The sequence below is a fragment of the Ascaphus truei genome, chromosome 4 (assembly GCF_040206685.1).
Source record: "Ascaphus truei isolate aAscTru1 chromosome 4, aAscTru1.hap1, whole genome shotgun sequence".
Classification (NCBI taxonomy): domain Eukaryota; kingdom Metazoa; phylum Chordata; class Amphibia; order Anura; family Ascaphidae; genus Ascaphus; species Ascaphus truei.
In genome coordinates, this window is record NC_134486.1 from 10,543,350 (window position 1) to 10,559,162 (window position 15,813).

Below are 15,813 nucleotides of genomic sequence, written 5' to 3' on the forward strand. Positions count from 1 at the left end.
TTTACCTCCTTGTTTTGCTCAATGTACCTGGTCTCCTGTGACAGGCACACACACAGCCACACAGTGACACACACACACACAGCCACACAGTGAAACACACACACAGCGACACACACACACACAGCGACACACACACACACAGCCACACCATTACACACACGCACAGCCACACAGTGACATACACACAGTGACACACACACACAGCCACACACATACAGTGACACACATACAGTGACACACACAGGCAGTGACGCACACACACAAAGTCCCCCTCCCCAAACACACACAAAAATAAGCCCTCTCCCCCCTTTTGGGTGGGTAAGGTGCCTGGGCAGGTGGTAAAAGGGAGGCCTGGGGCATGTGGACTTACCTGGGGTCTGTGGATGGGCCTGCTGGAAAAGCATGGCCAGTGCACAGGAGAGACCAGCAGGCCTGCGATTATTGTGGCCATCTATTGTTACAGTATGTACCTTGTGACTCAGTAACTTGCTGGGTGCTCGCTGGGAGCTCTGGAACTCTCTAGGTTAAGTGGAAATCCCAGTGCCCTCAGAGACCACCAAGGTAATGGAGGTTGGGTTGGGATCATTGTGATCTTGGTGCAGGGATTGCGGAATTGTTCTGCGTGTTCTGAGAACCCTGGGGACCCTCTGCACTCACTGAGGTCCCCTTGTCCCCAGAACCCATATGGGTATCAAGGTAAGGTGTGTAATCAGAGTCCCAGGCATAGGATTGTGGCTCTTGGGGTGGGGCCCCTAGTCATTATGGGTGGCAGCTACCCTAACAAAGTCACGCTAGGATTCCGAGGGTGTAGTCTGGGTCAGTGTTCCCAGGATTGGGTGGGGGGGTATCTCGGGTATAGGAGCGTGGCTCTTGTAGTGGGCCTCTAATGGTTCTCAGGAGTGATGCTACCATCCTGGCAGTGAGGCTAGGGATGGTAGTGGATGTTTTTGGGCACCTTTTTGCTCTAGCCTGAGTGAGATACCTTGCGATTAGTAGGACCAAGGCACGTGCCCTGTGGGCGGAGTCTGGATAAACTCAGTATATGGGTGACCCGCTGTTTTGGGTATCGACGGTCTGGCACTGCGGCGTGATCAGACCTCTCCATGGCGGCCGTCTGTCACTTGAGGTAAGCCATCCAATCACCCCAAAAAAGGGAAGGCATCACATGGTACATCCACCAATCGAATTGGTGGATATGCCATGTGATTCCATCATGTTTGGTAGGGAAGTCATTCACTGCCAAACTTGATGCCTTGACACATGGTACATCCACCAATTTGATTGGTGGATGTACCTTGTATCTGTCAAATGTGACATCACAGGCCTTATATAAGGCCTGTCACGTCTCATTTGCCCGGACGAATTTGGCATGGCAACATCTCCTGGTCCTGTTTAAGGACAGGAAGAAGAGAAGAAAGAATATCTATTCACCGTTGACTTCTCTTCAAGCAATTGAGGATCGTGGACGTCTGCGCATCATGGTGTTCTTCAAGTCGAGAATCATTACTTCGTGGGTCAAGAGTTGTTGGTGCCGCAGTTGGATGAGGAGGATTGACTCCTGTCAAGTGGATGAAACACTTTTATTGTATTTTATTTAATTGTTTTTTTTTTTTTATGTTGCCCATTCATTTCCAATTTGGTTATTTGTGCCCCCTTTGAGGGCATAGCATAGATAACCACAGTGACAATCAATAGGTTTATTTGAATGTATTGAAATGTCAATGTAATTTTATTGTGTAATTTTTTGTTTTTCAACATAAATGGGCTTTTGCCTATTTGTGTGTTTGGTGATGGGGGTGGGAGATGGGGATAGTTGCCCCAGAGGATGGTTAGTCCTCCCGGGTGGGTCGCAGAGTGGTGGGGTTAACCCCTTAATTACCATATGCGGTTACTGACGGCAAAGGTAATTAAGGGATTAGTAGCCCGCAGCTAGTTTTTTTTAATGTTAATGTTGGTGCCACGGAAGACGATGAGGATGAAGACGAGAACGGCGTTGATCCTTGCAGGGGTAAGTAATACTTTTATTTACTATAGGGGTTGCTGGATAGTGCTTTATTTTTAATGGGCAAATGCGCTGTTATCCAGATCTGGGTTATAGGGCTTTTGCCCATTATTGTATGTGTTGGGGATGGAGGGGGTGGTTAGTAGGCTTGTTATTGGTTGCCAATGTGGTTGTCTATGCCCTGTTTAGGGCATGGGTAACCACAGTAACAATGAATGCATTAAATGGCTAGAGTATTTTTTTATAGTAATGTATTTTTTTAAATGTTATTGTAATGTTACTGTATTGTATATTTGAGTGGGCAAAAATGCTATTAGCACTCTTAGCCACTCGTGTGGTGGTGGTGTTGTTGGTGATAGATGGGGTGGGTGAAGGGGGTAATTGCCCTGGGGTGAGTGGTTAGGCCTTGCAGTAGCGGTTGTAGCCACTAAGGTAAGGGAGGGGCTAAACCCTCCCGGGAGGCCTAACCAGCAGCCATGGTGCAACTATGACGGCGATATTTGGCCTGGGGTGGGAGTCAAGCCACTGAGCCACTCCTTCAGCAGCAATAATCCTATTATCCTAATTGTCAACTAAGTTGCAGCCCTAATAAATGAGTTACATATTCCTCTGCACCGGTGTCATAAGGATACCTCTATCAAGTTATGTAGTACAGTACACATTTAATTTTAGTCACTATTTAAGGGTTTTTGTACTGTGAATATATGATCCCTGATGAAGGCGCAGGTTTTTATTCCCAGGAATGTTGGGTTTCTGTGCGACTAAATCAGGATGAGTTTGTGTCCCTTCTAAATGGAATATTAAAATGCGTTGGTACTGAGCCGAGGCATGGGACAGTCACTTTAATATAATTGTTATACTGTAGCCGGTGTCTGTACAGCTCCCAGGAGTTTGTATACACATTATTGCACGGATACAGTGCAGTAATTTGCCATTTCTTTGGTTTTCACAGGTTATCAGTTGGTGTCGGCGGAATGTGATAATCCTCCTAGGTTTTATAGGTGCACTGATCCTTATTGTTTTTGTTCTCAGTGTATGTCTAACAACACGACATCCTGGTAAGTGACACATCCCGCACATTCCTGTTTATTTCTTATTACAGAGTTTGCTGAAGGACAGTACCATTGGTCCCTTGGTCGTCTCTTTCAAAAATTTAACATTTATTTTTTTTTGGAGTAATTTCAGGGGCAGGTGAACGAATTGCAGGGGCATATTTAAAAAGGGCAGGTCTGACCGGGGGAGATGTGTGGTTGCCACCCGGCCCAGTTTCATTTGTAACATCTGGCCTTTTAGCACCTTGAGGTAGATCGTCAGAAATCCGTTAAATCGGGGCTACGAACGTGGCGTTACCTAAATGGGTAACGTCGGTTAGCTTCCCTGAGTTTAATGGATATCCTCAAAGCTAAATACAGTATATGAAACAACAACTGCTCATCTGCATATGGGAAAAGAAAAAAGAGAATGCGCACAAAACGCCCACAGAGGTTTAATAGAAAATACGTAAAAAACACAAAATGGCCGATTCTATAAGCCTAGATAACCCACTTATCGAGGCCTTTTCAGCCAAAATGCCTACTACTATTCAGTAAGCCTCGATAAGTGGGCGATAAAGGCATGAATCGACAATTCTTTATGCCGTCCAGAACACATCGCCGGGTGAGCATCGACAAGCCACTTATCGGCAGGTTTTGAAACTCGTGTAATTCTAGTAGCCTCGATTAGTTTATCGAGTTTAATGGCGAGTTTCTCCCAAAATCTTCACGCCAGGAAAAGTTGGTGTGAGGCTGGGGAGAAGCTGCTGTGAAGGCATGAATCCCATGCAATAGAAATGCATTTACAGGCAACTTCATTACCTTAGCTGCTGACCGCTAAGGCAATGAAGGGGTTAACTACCAGTTCCATGTTTATTGTGGGTAGCGGTGGTGGGTAAAGGTGGTATTTGGCCCTTGGTAGGTGTTTAGGCCTTGCAGGGGGTGAAGTTAATCCTCTCATTACGTGTGCGGTTAATACCGCTAAGGTAATGAAGGGGTTAACCCCTCCCGCTACCCACGGTAGGTATAAACACCCACCGAGGGCCAAATACCAACTTCACCCATCCTCGCTACCCACAATAAACATTAAAAAAACAACAACACTAATACCCACCTCCTCTACTCTCAACAACCCCCCACTCCGACACATACAGTACATTAATGGGCAAAATTACTATTATCCAGATATGGATAATATCTCATTTACCCATTCTAAAATCAAACATTAGCCAACCAGCATAAATAAAGTAAATTAAACTTTTTACTTACCCCTGCCATCATGAAGGGCATCCTCGTCAGCATACTCCATGTCCTCCATTGCCAGCAAGAATACATGAAAAAATACAATCTAATGGCCCCTAACCCCTTAATCACTGTAGCGATTAATAACTGCTATAATAATTAAGCCGTTAACCCACCCTCCCCTGCTGCCCACCCGGGAGGCCTAACCACCCACCCAAGGGCCACTATACCACCCTCTACCCATTGATTGACACAGTGGTACATCATACCTATATAATATGGACATGATAAGCCACTATATCAGTCAATGGCCAACCTATTAAAACAATCAAGCACAATTAAATAAATACACAAGTACCTAAACACCACAACAGTAATAGAACTAAAAAGCCTCAACTACACATCAATAAAATTATTCTAACACCAAAACCGCTAAAGAATAAAAATTATATTATAACAAAATAATAGAATACAATTAAAGAAACACCTATCCAACAAAACAAATCGAGATATAAAACCGCTAGACAATCTACAAATGTACTAAAAACAAGCCATCCAGATTCCAAACAATTTAATTAAAACAATAAACAGAAATAGAAAAAATACCAATCAATACAAAACAAGCATTTGACAAAAAATGCATTGCCTGTCACTAAAGGAGCACAGATTAATACATTAACAGTCAATGGGCAATGAACAACATAAAAAGAAATAAATACAATAAAAAAAACCTGAAAAAAGACAATGACATAAATTCAATCTTTATCTTACCTTTAGAAGTCTTCAACCTCAAAATCCCAGCGTATCTGGAAGCTCTCGAAACACAACGTCATCACACGCAAACCATCTCCATCCTCCTTGAAAAACAGCATCAGGTACCAAAATCTTCTTTTTTTATCTTCTTTCTCCTTCTTCTATGTTCATCTGTCATTCTTTTCTTCTTTTCTTTAATCCTCTATCTTCTTTCTTTCAAATCAAAACCCCACATGGTACAGGAACCAATGGGATTGAAGACAATCCCATTGGCTGTAATACCATGTGATCTAGCCATGTGGTTGTAAGGATGTGACGCACCTCCCTTGGAGATGCCATAAAAAAGCCATAAAAAAAAAAGATGGTCAAATGATACAGCGTCCAATCAGATTGGAGCTGTACCATCTGACCCTATAATGTGATGTCATAGGCCCTATATAAGGCCTGAACGTCTCATTTTAGCGGAAGACCTCGATGTGGCAACATCCGTTTTGGATTTACCATGGGGTTTTGGATTGAAAGAAGATTAAAGAAAACAAGAAAACAATGACAGATGAAGATAGAAGAAGATGAAAGATGATTTTGGTACCTAATGCTATTCTTCAAGGAGGATGGAGTCGGATTGCAGCGGATGATGTTGCGGGTCGAGAGCTTCCTGATACGCCGGGATTCGGAGGGGGAAGACTTCTAATGGTAAGGTAAATATTGAATTTATGTCATTGTCTTTTTTTCAGGTTTTTTTTATTGTATTTATTTTAATGTATTTCATTGCCCATTGACTGCTTATTTATTAATCTGTGCCCCTTTAGGGTACAGATAAATACAGTGACAGGCAATGCATTTTTTGGCAAATGCTCGTTTTGAATTGATATTTGTTCTATTTTGTTTATTGTTTTGATTAAATTTGGATGGCATGTTTTTAGTATATTTTAGGGTTGGTTAGCGGTTTAAATTAATTAATTGTTTTGTTGGCTAGTGCTTTTATATCTTGAATTGGTTGGGTAGGTGTTTATTTGATTGAATTCCGTATGTTTTGGAATAATCGCTAAGGTGGTTAAGGGGTTAGGGGCCAATAGATTGTATTTTTTCATGTATTCTTGCTGGCATCGGAGGACATGGACCTGAAGTATGCTGACGAGGATGCCCTTCATGATGGCAGGGGTAAGTAGAAAGTTTTATTTACTTTATTTATGCTGGCTGGCTAATGTTTGATTTTAGAATGGGCAAATGCACTATTATTTATATCTGGATAATAGTAATTTTGCCCATTACTATACTGTATGTGTTGGGGGGGTTGTTGGGGGTAGAGGAGGTGGGCAGTAGGGTTGTTGTGTGTATTTTTGTTTATTGTGGTTAGAGGGATTGGGTGAAGGGTGTAGTAGCCCCAAGAATTAATGTTCTAACAACCCACCCTGGGGCTACTACCCCATTCATCCACCCCCTCTGCCCCAAGAAACAGGATATTGAGGTTTAACCCCCTCACTGCCTTAGCGGCTAGCCGTTTAATAGCTGTTTTAATAAAAATGTTAATACTAGTGTACGTGAGCATGGGTCTCGGAGCAGAACCGCATTATTTGAGGTCCGGGAATCCCTTGCTTCCCGAGATACAGGCCCTTTTATGGGGTGCCGGTATCTCCTATGCATTTAAATCCCCCCGTCACGTGACACGTGACATTTAAATGCATAGGAGATACCGGCACCCCATAACGGGGCATGTATCTCAGGAAGCAGCGGGTCCCCGGACCTGAAATCAACGCAGTTCTTCTCCGGAGACCCTCTGCTCACGTACACTAGTATTACATTTTTTATTAAAATCTTGCGATCGCTGGCGACATATGTCCAGATCGCAGTACGTCGCCGGGTGAGCCCTTTAGAGAGAGGCGAACATCACGTCGCCAGCTACTCGCCAGTTTTGGGAATTTTGCTTTCACAGGAATTCAAGGCTTTCTGAGTACCGTGGTGGCGATGCTCCAAAAACTGGCGGCAAAACCAGCCCGGCGATTTGTTTTTTATGAAGGCTACTATGGTGTTGCACTCACATGGTGTCCATAAATTAAACTTTCACACTTTTTTTTTTTTTTTAATTTAAAATTTGTATTTAATTTTTGGCACAACATACAAAAATTCCATATCACATAACTTAAATATGATCTTTAAACACATTCACTTAAAGAAAACACACACAAACAAAGACACCTAACTAGGAGTTGGGGAGGGGATGGGGAACACATATAATTTCTTTTAGAACAAGTCAGATCCTCTTCATCTATATCCAGGATCCTGTCCCCTGTGTGGACTCATCTCTATCCTCTGTCCATGTGACTAATGTCATCTTATAGTTATTTAATTTCATGTGTCAAAAATCTCCTTCCCCTTTGTCAAGGGAGAACGCATTTTGTCCTATTAAAGCATAATTGTGGCTATACTCACCCCAGGGATATCCGTTTGGGCTAACCACAGTAGCCACACTTTTAGAAGTGTTGTGCCAGAGTCCTTGACCAAACTTGTCAACCTTTCCATCTGGCAGACAAACCAAATTCTGTGCCGAATCTTGGGGATGTTTGGAATCTCCAACTGTTTCCATAATGCCGCGATCTCGCACCTAGTCGCAGTTGCAAAATGTGCAATTAATTTACCTTCAGACCTGGAAACGCCTGGTAGTTTTCTATTTAATAGAAACAGCCGGGGGTGTAACGGAACGGTGAGGCCCACGACCCTCTGCAGCCAATCTCTGATCTTCTCCCACAGTGGGGCAATCTCAGAGCAGGACCACAGCATATGTAACAATGCTGCCGTCTCTCCACATTGTTTTGGACACAATGGGGAGTAACCTGTGACAAATGTTGATCATTTTAGTGGGGTGAGGTACCACCTCATCATTATATGCGTTCTCCCTTAACGTCGTGCAGATTGAACTTTTGGCTACCAGAACAAAAATCTCATCCCACTCTTCCTCCTCCAGTACTTCCCCTAGGTCCCCCGTGTCATATTGACTGGATCTGGGCTAAAGGAAAGTGTTACTATTTCTCGGACACCCGAGGGGATTGGGAATCTAGCAGGAAGTTTTGCATCTCACAAAACGCAACACTTGTGATGCTGAAAGACAAGAACGTAAAGGTGAGTTTGTTTGTGTGTCTCGTGGTTCTCTATCAAACTCCTTGGGGTGAGAATAATCTGAAGACAGAAGTGATATATTCAGATTCTCTGTGATAGAATCTATGATGAAATTACAAAAATATGAAATCTTTTCAGAAGATTTGATCTGTGCAAACTATCACGATCTGTTTCATAGAGCACATCTGTGTATCCGAAAAGATTCATTTGGAGAACCAAATGGCTAAAACTGAGCTCTTCATATTCCCCCCCCCCCCTACCCTGGCCCAATATCCCCCTTTCCCATTACCTTAAACAGTGCTACCATCTATCCTGTCTCCACAGCACGTTGCCTAAGAGTGACATTTGATCTTCTCTTTCCTTTTCTATTCACATTCACGGCATAGCTAAAACTTGTCACTTCTTCCTCAGTAATATTACTAAGAGCCGCCCTTCCTTCTGTCACGCTACTGCTAAAACTCTAATGCTTGCCCTTAGTCTCTTAACTCTCAATTATTGTAACTTACTGCTATCAGGCCTCCCGGCCTCACAACTTTCTCCTTTGCAATCAATCCAAAAATCAGCTGCTGTAATAATTTCACTTTCTCACAATACTGTCTCTGCTCATCTCCTCCTTAAATCCCTCTCCTGGCTTCCCATCAAGGTTCAGATCACCCACAAACTGCTTACCTTTAACGCTCTCAGCTCATCTGCTCCTCCCTACATATAAGCTTTGATATCTCGTTATGCCCCTGCTCCTCTCCCCTGCTCTACCCGTAACTGTCTCCCTTTTACTTATTTTAACTCTATTGCTCTCTCTCGTCTTAAACCTTTTTTCCTTTCTGCCCCTTACCTGTGAAACTCACACTCCGCGTACACCTAGCACCGTCTCTACCCACCTTTAAGACAAACTTTAAAACTCACCTCTTAAATTAAGCGCTTCAATAGCCTAGACTCTTGGTTACTGTCCCACACCCACAGTCACTCCAACCAAACATTGTGGCCAAGCACTGCCATCTAAAGCACTTATTCCCTCACCTGCTGTCTCTGTAACTCTCCCAACATTCCCCTTAGATTGCAAGCTCTGCGGGGCAGGGATTTCCTTTCCTATGGACTGATTTTCTTTGCACTTATTGTTGTATAATTCCCTGTACTGTCTCTCTTGTAAAGCTATAAGTACAGCTGTGGGCGCTGTATAAATAAAGACATACATACATACATACATACATACATACATACATACATACATACATACATACATACATACATATATACATACATACAAAGTATGTCACACAAATGTTACTCTGAGTACAGGGATTTCCTTTTCCTCTGCCCTGTGCCAAACCAATGCTGAGCATAGAGCAGTGATGACAGATGTAGATAAATGAGGCTCTGTAGGAGAAGCTTAGTGGTACTAAAACACTCATATTTTAAAACCGTTGACCTTGGTTCAGATCCCATTGTCTGTTCTCCTTGTGACCTTGGGTCACTTTATCTCAATGTGTCTCAAGCAGCTAGTTAGATCCTATAGGCAGGGATTCGTTGTACCTACAAAATTCTATGTACAGGCATACCTCGGTTTAAGGACACTCACTTTAAGTACATATCGCTCAATATGAAAACAGCAGCTCACGCATGCGCCTGTCAGCACATCCTGAACAGCAATACCGGCTCCCTACCTGTACCGAAGCTGTGCGCAAGCGGGGAGACTATAGAGCCTGTTACAAATGCGTTATGTACATCAGTTATGCACGTACATAACGATTGCAGTACAGTACATGCATCGATAAGTGGGAAAAAGGTAGTGCTTCACTTTAAGTACATTTTCGCTTTACATACATGCTCCGGTCCCATTGCGTACGTTAATGCGGGGTATGCCTGTATAACGCTGCACACAGTGCCATATAAGAAGAATATACAATAAATATTCATTCCTATGAACCATTGACTCCCTTCTATGACCGCTGTGGTGGGTAAGAATAATTGCAATAGTAGTGTCGCTGGTGGAAGCCACAACCTCTATATTAACCAACAATTGGTTAACTGAGGAAGAAGTTCATAGGCGGCTTGATAAAATGAAAGTAAATAAGGCACCTGGCCCCGATGGCATACATCCAAGAGTTTTCAAGGAGTTAAATCCAGTAATAGCCAAACCATTATATTTAATATTCAAGGACTCTATTCACAACCGGGAATTACAGACCTGTAAGCCTGACATCAATAGTGGGAAGCTACTTGAAGGTTTAGTATGGGATATTATGCAGGAATACCTAATAGAAAACAACATTATCAGCATGGATTTATGAAGGATACTGTAGGTCGTGCCAAACTGACCTTATTAGTTTCTTAGGAGGAGGTAAGTAGGAATTTAGACCAGGGTAATGCAGTTGATGTGGTCTACTTAGATTTTGCAAAGGCTTTTGATACAGTTTCACACAAAAGGTTGGTGTACAAAATAAAGCAAATTGGATGCTGTAAAAATATTTGCACCTTGTTTGAAAACTGGTTGAAGGATAGACAACAGTGAGTTGTCATAAATTGAACTTTTTGAGGTTGGACTAAAGTTGGGAGTGGAGTAACTCAAGGATCAGTACTGGGACCCCTGATTTTTAACAGGTTTATTTATGACTTTGAGGTTGACAGTGAGAGCAAAGTCTCCATCTTTGCTGATGGCACTAAATTGTGTAAGGTAGTAAAATCAAAGCAGGATGGAATTTCTCTTCAGAAGGACTTGGAGAGACTGGAAATGTGGGCAGGTAAATGGCAGATGAGGTTTAATACAGATAAATGTAAGGTTATGCATTTGGGATGCAAGAATAAACTGGCAACTTAAAAATTAAATGGTTATAAATTAGGAGAATCCTTGATGGAGAAGGGTTTAAGACTGTTTGTAGACAGAAGGCATAGCAATAGTTCCCAAAGTCATGAAGTAGCTGCAAAGGCAAAGCAGATCCTATCTTGTATTAAACGGGCAATGGATGGAACTGAAGTTAACATACTTGTACCCTTCTATAAAGCATATGTAAGACCATACCTTAAATATGGAGAACAGTTTTGGGCACCACTCCATAGAAAATACATTATGGAACTAGAGAAAGTGCAGAGAAGAGCCACCAAATGAATAAAGGGGATGGATAATCTGATTTATGAGGAGAGGCTAAATTATATTTGTTTACATTACAAAAGAGGCATCTAAGAGGGGATATGTTTACTAAATCCAAATATATTCGGGGACATTACAAGGAGCTTTCAAAATAACTATACATTCCACGGGCACTACAAAAAACACGTTGTCATCCCTTAAGGTTGGAGGAAAGGAGATTTCACCAGCAACAAAGGAAAGGGTTCTTTACAGTAAGGGCAGTTACAATGTGGGATTCATTACCCATGGAGACTGACGGCAGATACAAAAGATTTCTTTAAAAAAAGGTTGACATCTTTTTGGAAGCAAAGGTATACAGGGATATACCAAATAAGTAAACATGGGAAGGATGTTGATCCAGGGATTAATCCGATTGCCAATATTTCCCCCCTTATGAGATATCATTGGATATTTCACTGGGGTTTTTGTTTGCCATCCTCTGGATCAATATACTGTAAGTACGGAGATAGGATAAAGTATCTGTCGTCCAAATTTAGCATAGATTGACCTTTAAGGACATATCTGGCTGCATTCAACCTGAACCCCTTCAGGGTACATCTGCTTCGCCCCAAAGGCGGACGGACGCCTGATGGGGCTCCCCAACAGCTGCCCTATTAATGTAACATGTATTTGTAACCATTTATTGTTATAACTCTGTGCCCAGGACATACGTGAAAACGAGAGGTAACTCTCAATGTATTACTTCCTGGTAACACGTTTTTAGAAATAAATAAAAAATAAAAAAATTAAACCTCATCTACTATGTAACTATATAACAAGCGGTACTGTGCCGACAGAGGAGGGCTGGGGGTACAGCAACGTAATGGGGTCCTGCCATGCAAGAAGTTGCTAATGTGGCAATGCCTACTGTAATATCTGTTCGTATTCTTGTGCTGCATCATTTTCCTGCATGTTCTTGTTTTTAATGCTTGTATTGTAAAGAGCAAGTGGCTGGTTCTGCAATAAGTCACTTCTGCTTTTATTCATGTAGCCCCGGTGCCCTCAGGCTCCCAGAGACCCCCCTCCTTTGGGTCAGCGCGGTCGCGGGTGCCGCCGGAGGCAGCGACGGATTCGCCGGCTGTTCCCAAAGGTGGGGGCCGGAGCAGGGAGCGATCCGAGCCGTAGGAGGCTCGGCGGCGCACCCGGCTAGCGGGGGCCGCCATTATGGTTGCGCGCACAGGCGCCGGGATCGCGCATGCGCGGTTGCAGCTAGGGAGTTGCGGTGGCCTTTAGGGAGTCGCGCATGCGCAGAAGAATCGCTCACGCGGCCCCAATGTAGAAATAGCCTCCACGGGACTACAATTCCCAGGAGGCTAAGGGGGAAAGGCACCAGGTGCCCCCGAGTAGCCAATAGGGCTGGAGGATTGCCCTGTAGGGAAAAGAGATACATTTCGCGGGGTTTTGGAGGAGAGAGTCAGTCAGCACCAGGAGCAGCCAGGGGAAGGAGGTAGGGTGCAGGAGTCAGTGACTCCCTGCACTAGGCCAGCAGCCCCCGAGGCCCGAGATAGCCCTGAGCCACCCAGTAGAGTGAGTTGTGTCAGGGACAGGCCCCAGGTTAGGGGCCCTGTCACTTACTATTCAGAGCCAGTTAGTGACCAGCGGACGCGGCGCGTTCGCCTAGAGGTTTGGGCTCAGACCTTCGTGGTTGCTGCAGCAGTCATCCGGGTGGGATCGCCCCGGACGGCAGTTCCGGTGTTCAGCCGACATCAGGATCCTTTGTGAAGTTCCGTGGCAGGCCCGGGCACCGGAGTGCCCGGCAGGTAATCCACAAGTGCACCAACGAGTCCTACCATATTCACACGGGACATACTGTAGTGGCTGCGCAGTCACACGTATCTATCACACTTGAGGGTGGGGTAATACTGTGTGGGGTTACTGGACACTGGGTGGGATAATCTGGTGGAGGTGCAGGTGGAGGTAGCGTCCTGCGAGACGCATTAGTTAGTGTCTCCTCTAGGGAGGGACACCTGTTGATTTATTGATTGTTATGCATGAGTACGGTCACACTAGTAAAGGCATTAGTGGATATCCATACTGTGTGTTGAGTTATATATATTGTCCTGCGACGAACCACTCCTCCTCTGGTGGGAGCCATCGCAGGCGAAGGCGCTGCACCGAGTACAGGGTTACTCATAGTATTATACTTGCCCCAGGTTCCCCGTGGCGGAAGCTCAGCCCTCCTGTGAGCCTAACAGGTAACGCACCACACCAGGTAACATTAGGTTCTCCGCACCTACCCTCTATCTACGATTGGGTGGGGGAATACCCGTTACATTCATATTGGTAAAGAAGCTGGCATATTGTTATAAAGGCATGTCATAGTGCTTCAAGTAAACAATTAATGTATAAAGTGAGGTCAACTGAAGTATTTTGTATGTCTTGTCGCAGGCTTGTGTACAACGTTACAAGGAGAATTATTATTACTGGATCGGACTAATGAAGGATGGAAAAGGCAATTGGCTTTGGTTGGATGGTTCCCCAATGACTGATGACTAGTGAGTACATTCTTTAACTGATGAATACATTGAATTCTTTATACTTTTTATTTGTGAGACCTTTTCTATTCATTTAAGAGATTTATTTTTTGCCTCTGATTTCTCTGCTAACCTTTGTTCCCCCCCCCCCCCTTTAATAGTTTTTTTGTGTAATCTGGTATGGTACTGTAGGTGTTGGCGTGTCCCTGTGATGTTGTCTTAAATTGCCTGCCAATTGTCCAGTCTCTAATTCAATTAGGCAGGTTTATTGGGGGTGTTATGTGACTGTTTAGGAGTATAAGAGTGTAATAACTAGTGTGTGGGGAAGCACAGCCAGGGGTTAAGAACTGCATTAAAAGTGGGCACATTTCAAACATTTATAAGGGACAAATAAATAAAGAACTATCGGAGTTATGCAGGAGATGGATCCTTGTATTCTTGAATCAACAATTGACATCAACCAGGCAATTCAGACATGTTTGAGCACTATAGGTCATACGTTTATCCCCTTGTCTCTCCCTCAGATCTTTGTTGACATCAATCGTGTTTTAGATATTTTACACAATTTTTATATGTATTTTATGTATTTTATATTGTATAAATGTTAATACATTTTATTTATATGTATAGATTCACCATTATCACCATCAGTCTTTTGAGTATACTGTTTTGGGGTGGGCTGTTCATGAGGTCCCAGACACAGTGATATCTGAGCATTAGTAAGCTACTTGTATAGTTGTTCACACTATGATATCCAGTGATTGTGTTACAGTATATTACTCATCTGAACATTACTATCAATGAAAAGAGGTATGAAGTATTATGTGTGAAACAAACAATACATATAGACACAAGAGGGCGCTGTTGTACAAGTATCCGATGAGCTTTAGTATTTGCTTGCATATGAAGACCTCTATTAGTTTGTTAATGACACTATAAAAAATGAAGGATTCTATCAGGGGTCATGCTATTAAAACCTAGAGTTTTTACCCCTCTACTAAGAACCATCCACTGTATCACTGGTGGCTTTTTATGTTTTAACCTTTCAGTGTAGTCATACAGCTATGTATAGTGGCTCAGTGAGTAAAGACACTGACTGGCACTGTGTGGTTCAATTCCCGGTGTCAGCTCCTAATGACCTTGGGCAAGTCACTTTATCTCCCTGTGCCTCAGGCACCAAAACATAGATTGTAAGCTCCACGGGGCAGGGACCTGTGCCTGCAAAATGTCTCTGTAAAGCGCTGCGTACAACTAGCAGCGCTATAGAAAAAAAAAAAAAAAAAAAAACAGCGGGTTCTAATTAATACAATTAAGACCCTATATATACTGTATGACGTCCCCCAGCCCCACCACATGAACCTGACAAAGCAATTCTTTGTGAAACGCGTTGTTCATGTGGGTTCCTCGACTTGGTACTGCCTGACCGCATTCGGCTACCGCAGCTAGCTGAGCACCGGACGCGGAGCAAGGAACCCACTACAGCTGGACGCGGAAGTACGCTGCGTTCACCGGAGCGGTCCTACATGTCAGTGTACTGTCTGCTCACCTTTTATTTAATAAATTACACCCCTATATCTATATGTGTGGTGTCACCCTTGCATATATACTATCATCCCGTGAGCCGTGGAGGACACCTGGGAAGATATATATTACCGTTGTGACTGCTGACTGTGTGACTGTTGACGAAAGGAAAGACGTTTGAAGGAAAAGGTGTATCTGTTGACAAGGTAACAGAAGTGAAAGATGCCATTACTTCACCCAGTACCACACTCGGCCGTGTGAGTACACTGCTATATACAGTGTTCGACAATCCTATACATTTACTCGCCCGGGGCGGGTGGATTTAACCCCCGGGCGAGTAACTATTGGCCCAAGCAGCACACGTGTTTTGTTTTTTAAATTTTCCCTGCTCGCGCTGAAATTTCCCTGCTCACGCTGGCTGAAAAAAAAAAAACTCTCCCTACCTGACAGATGATTGGCGCGCGCTCCCAGGCTTTGTGGGCGCGCGGCCAGGCTCTATATGAGCCAGCCCCCAACGAGCGGCCATTTTTTTCCCATGGAGGATGGAGGACA

At 43.6% G+C, this 15,813-nt stretch overlaps 1 protein-coding gene across 1 annotated transcript in view; it reads left to right on the plus strand.

The window, feature by feature from the left end:
* The window catches only part of LOC142492219 (killer cell lectin-like receptor subfamily G member 1), a 78,895-nt gene that overhangs the window by 39,896 nt on the left and 23,186 nt on the right, over window positions 1-15,813 (plus strand). The window contains exons 4-6 of the mRNA XM_075594888.1: window positions 2,955-3,060; window positions 7,991-8,145; window positions 13,655-13,761. Coding sequence (XP_075451003.1) covers window positions 2,955-3,060; window positions 7,991-8,145; window positions 13,655-13,761 — 368 coding nt within the window. The remainder of the gene's footprint in view (window positions 1-2,954; window positions 3,061-7,990; window positions 8,146-13,654; window positions 13,762-15,813) is intronic.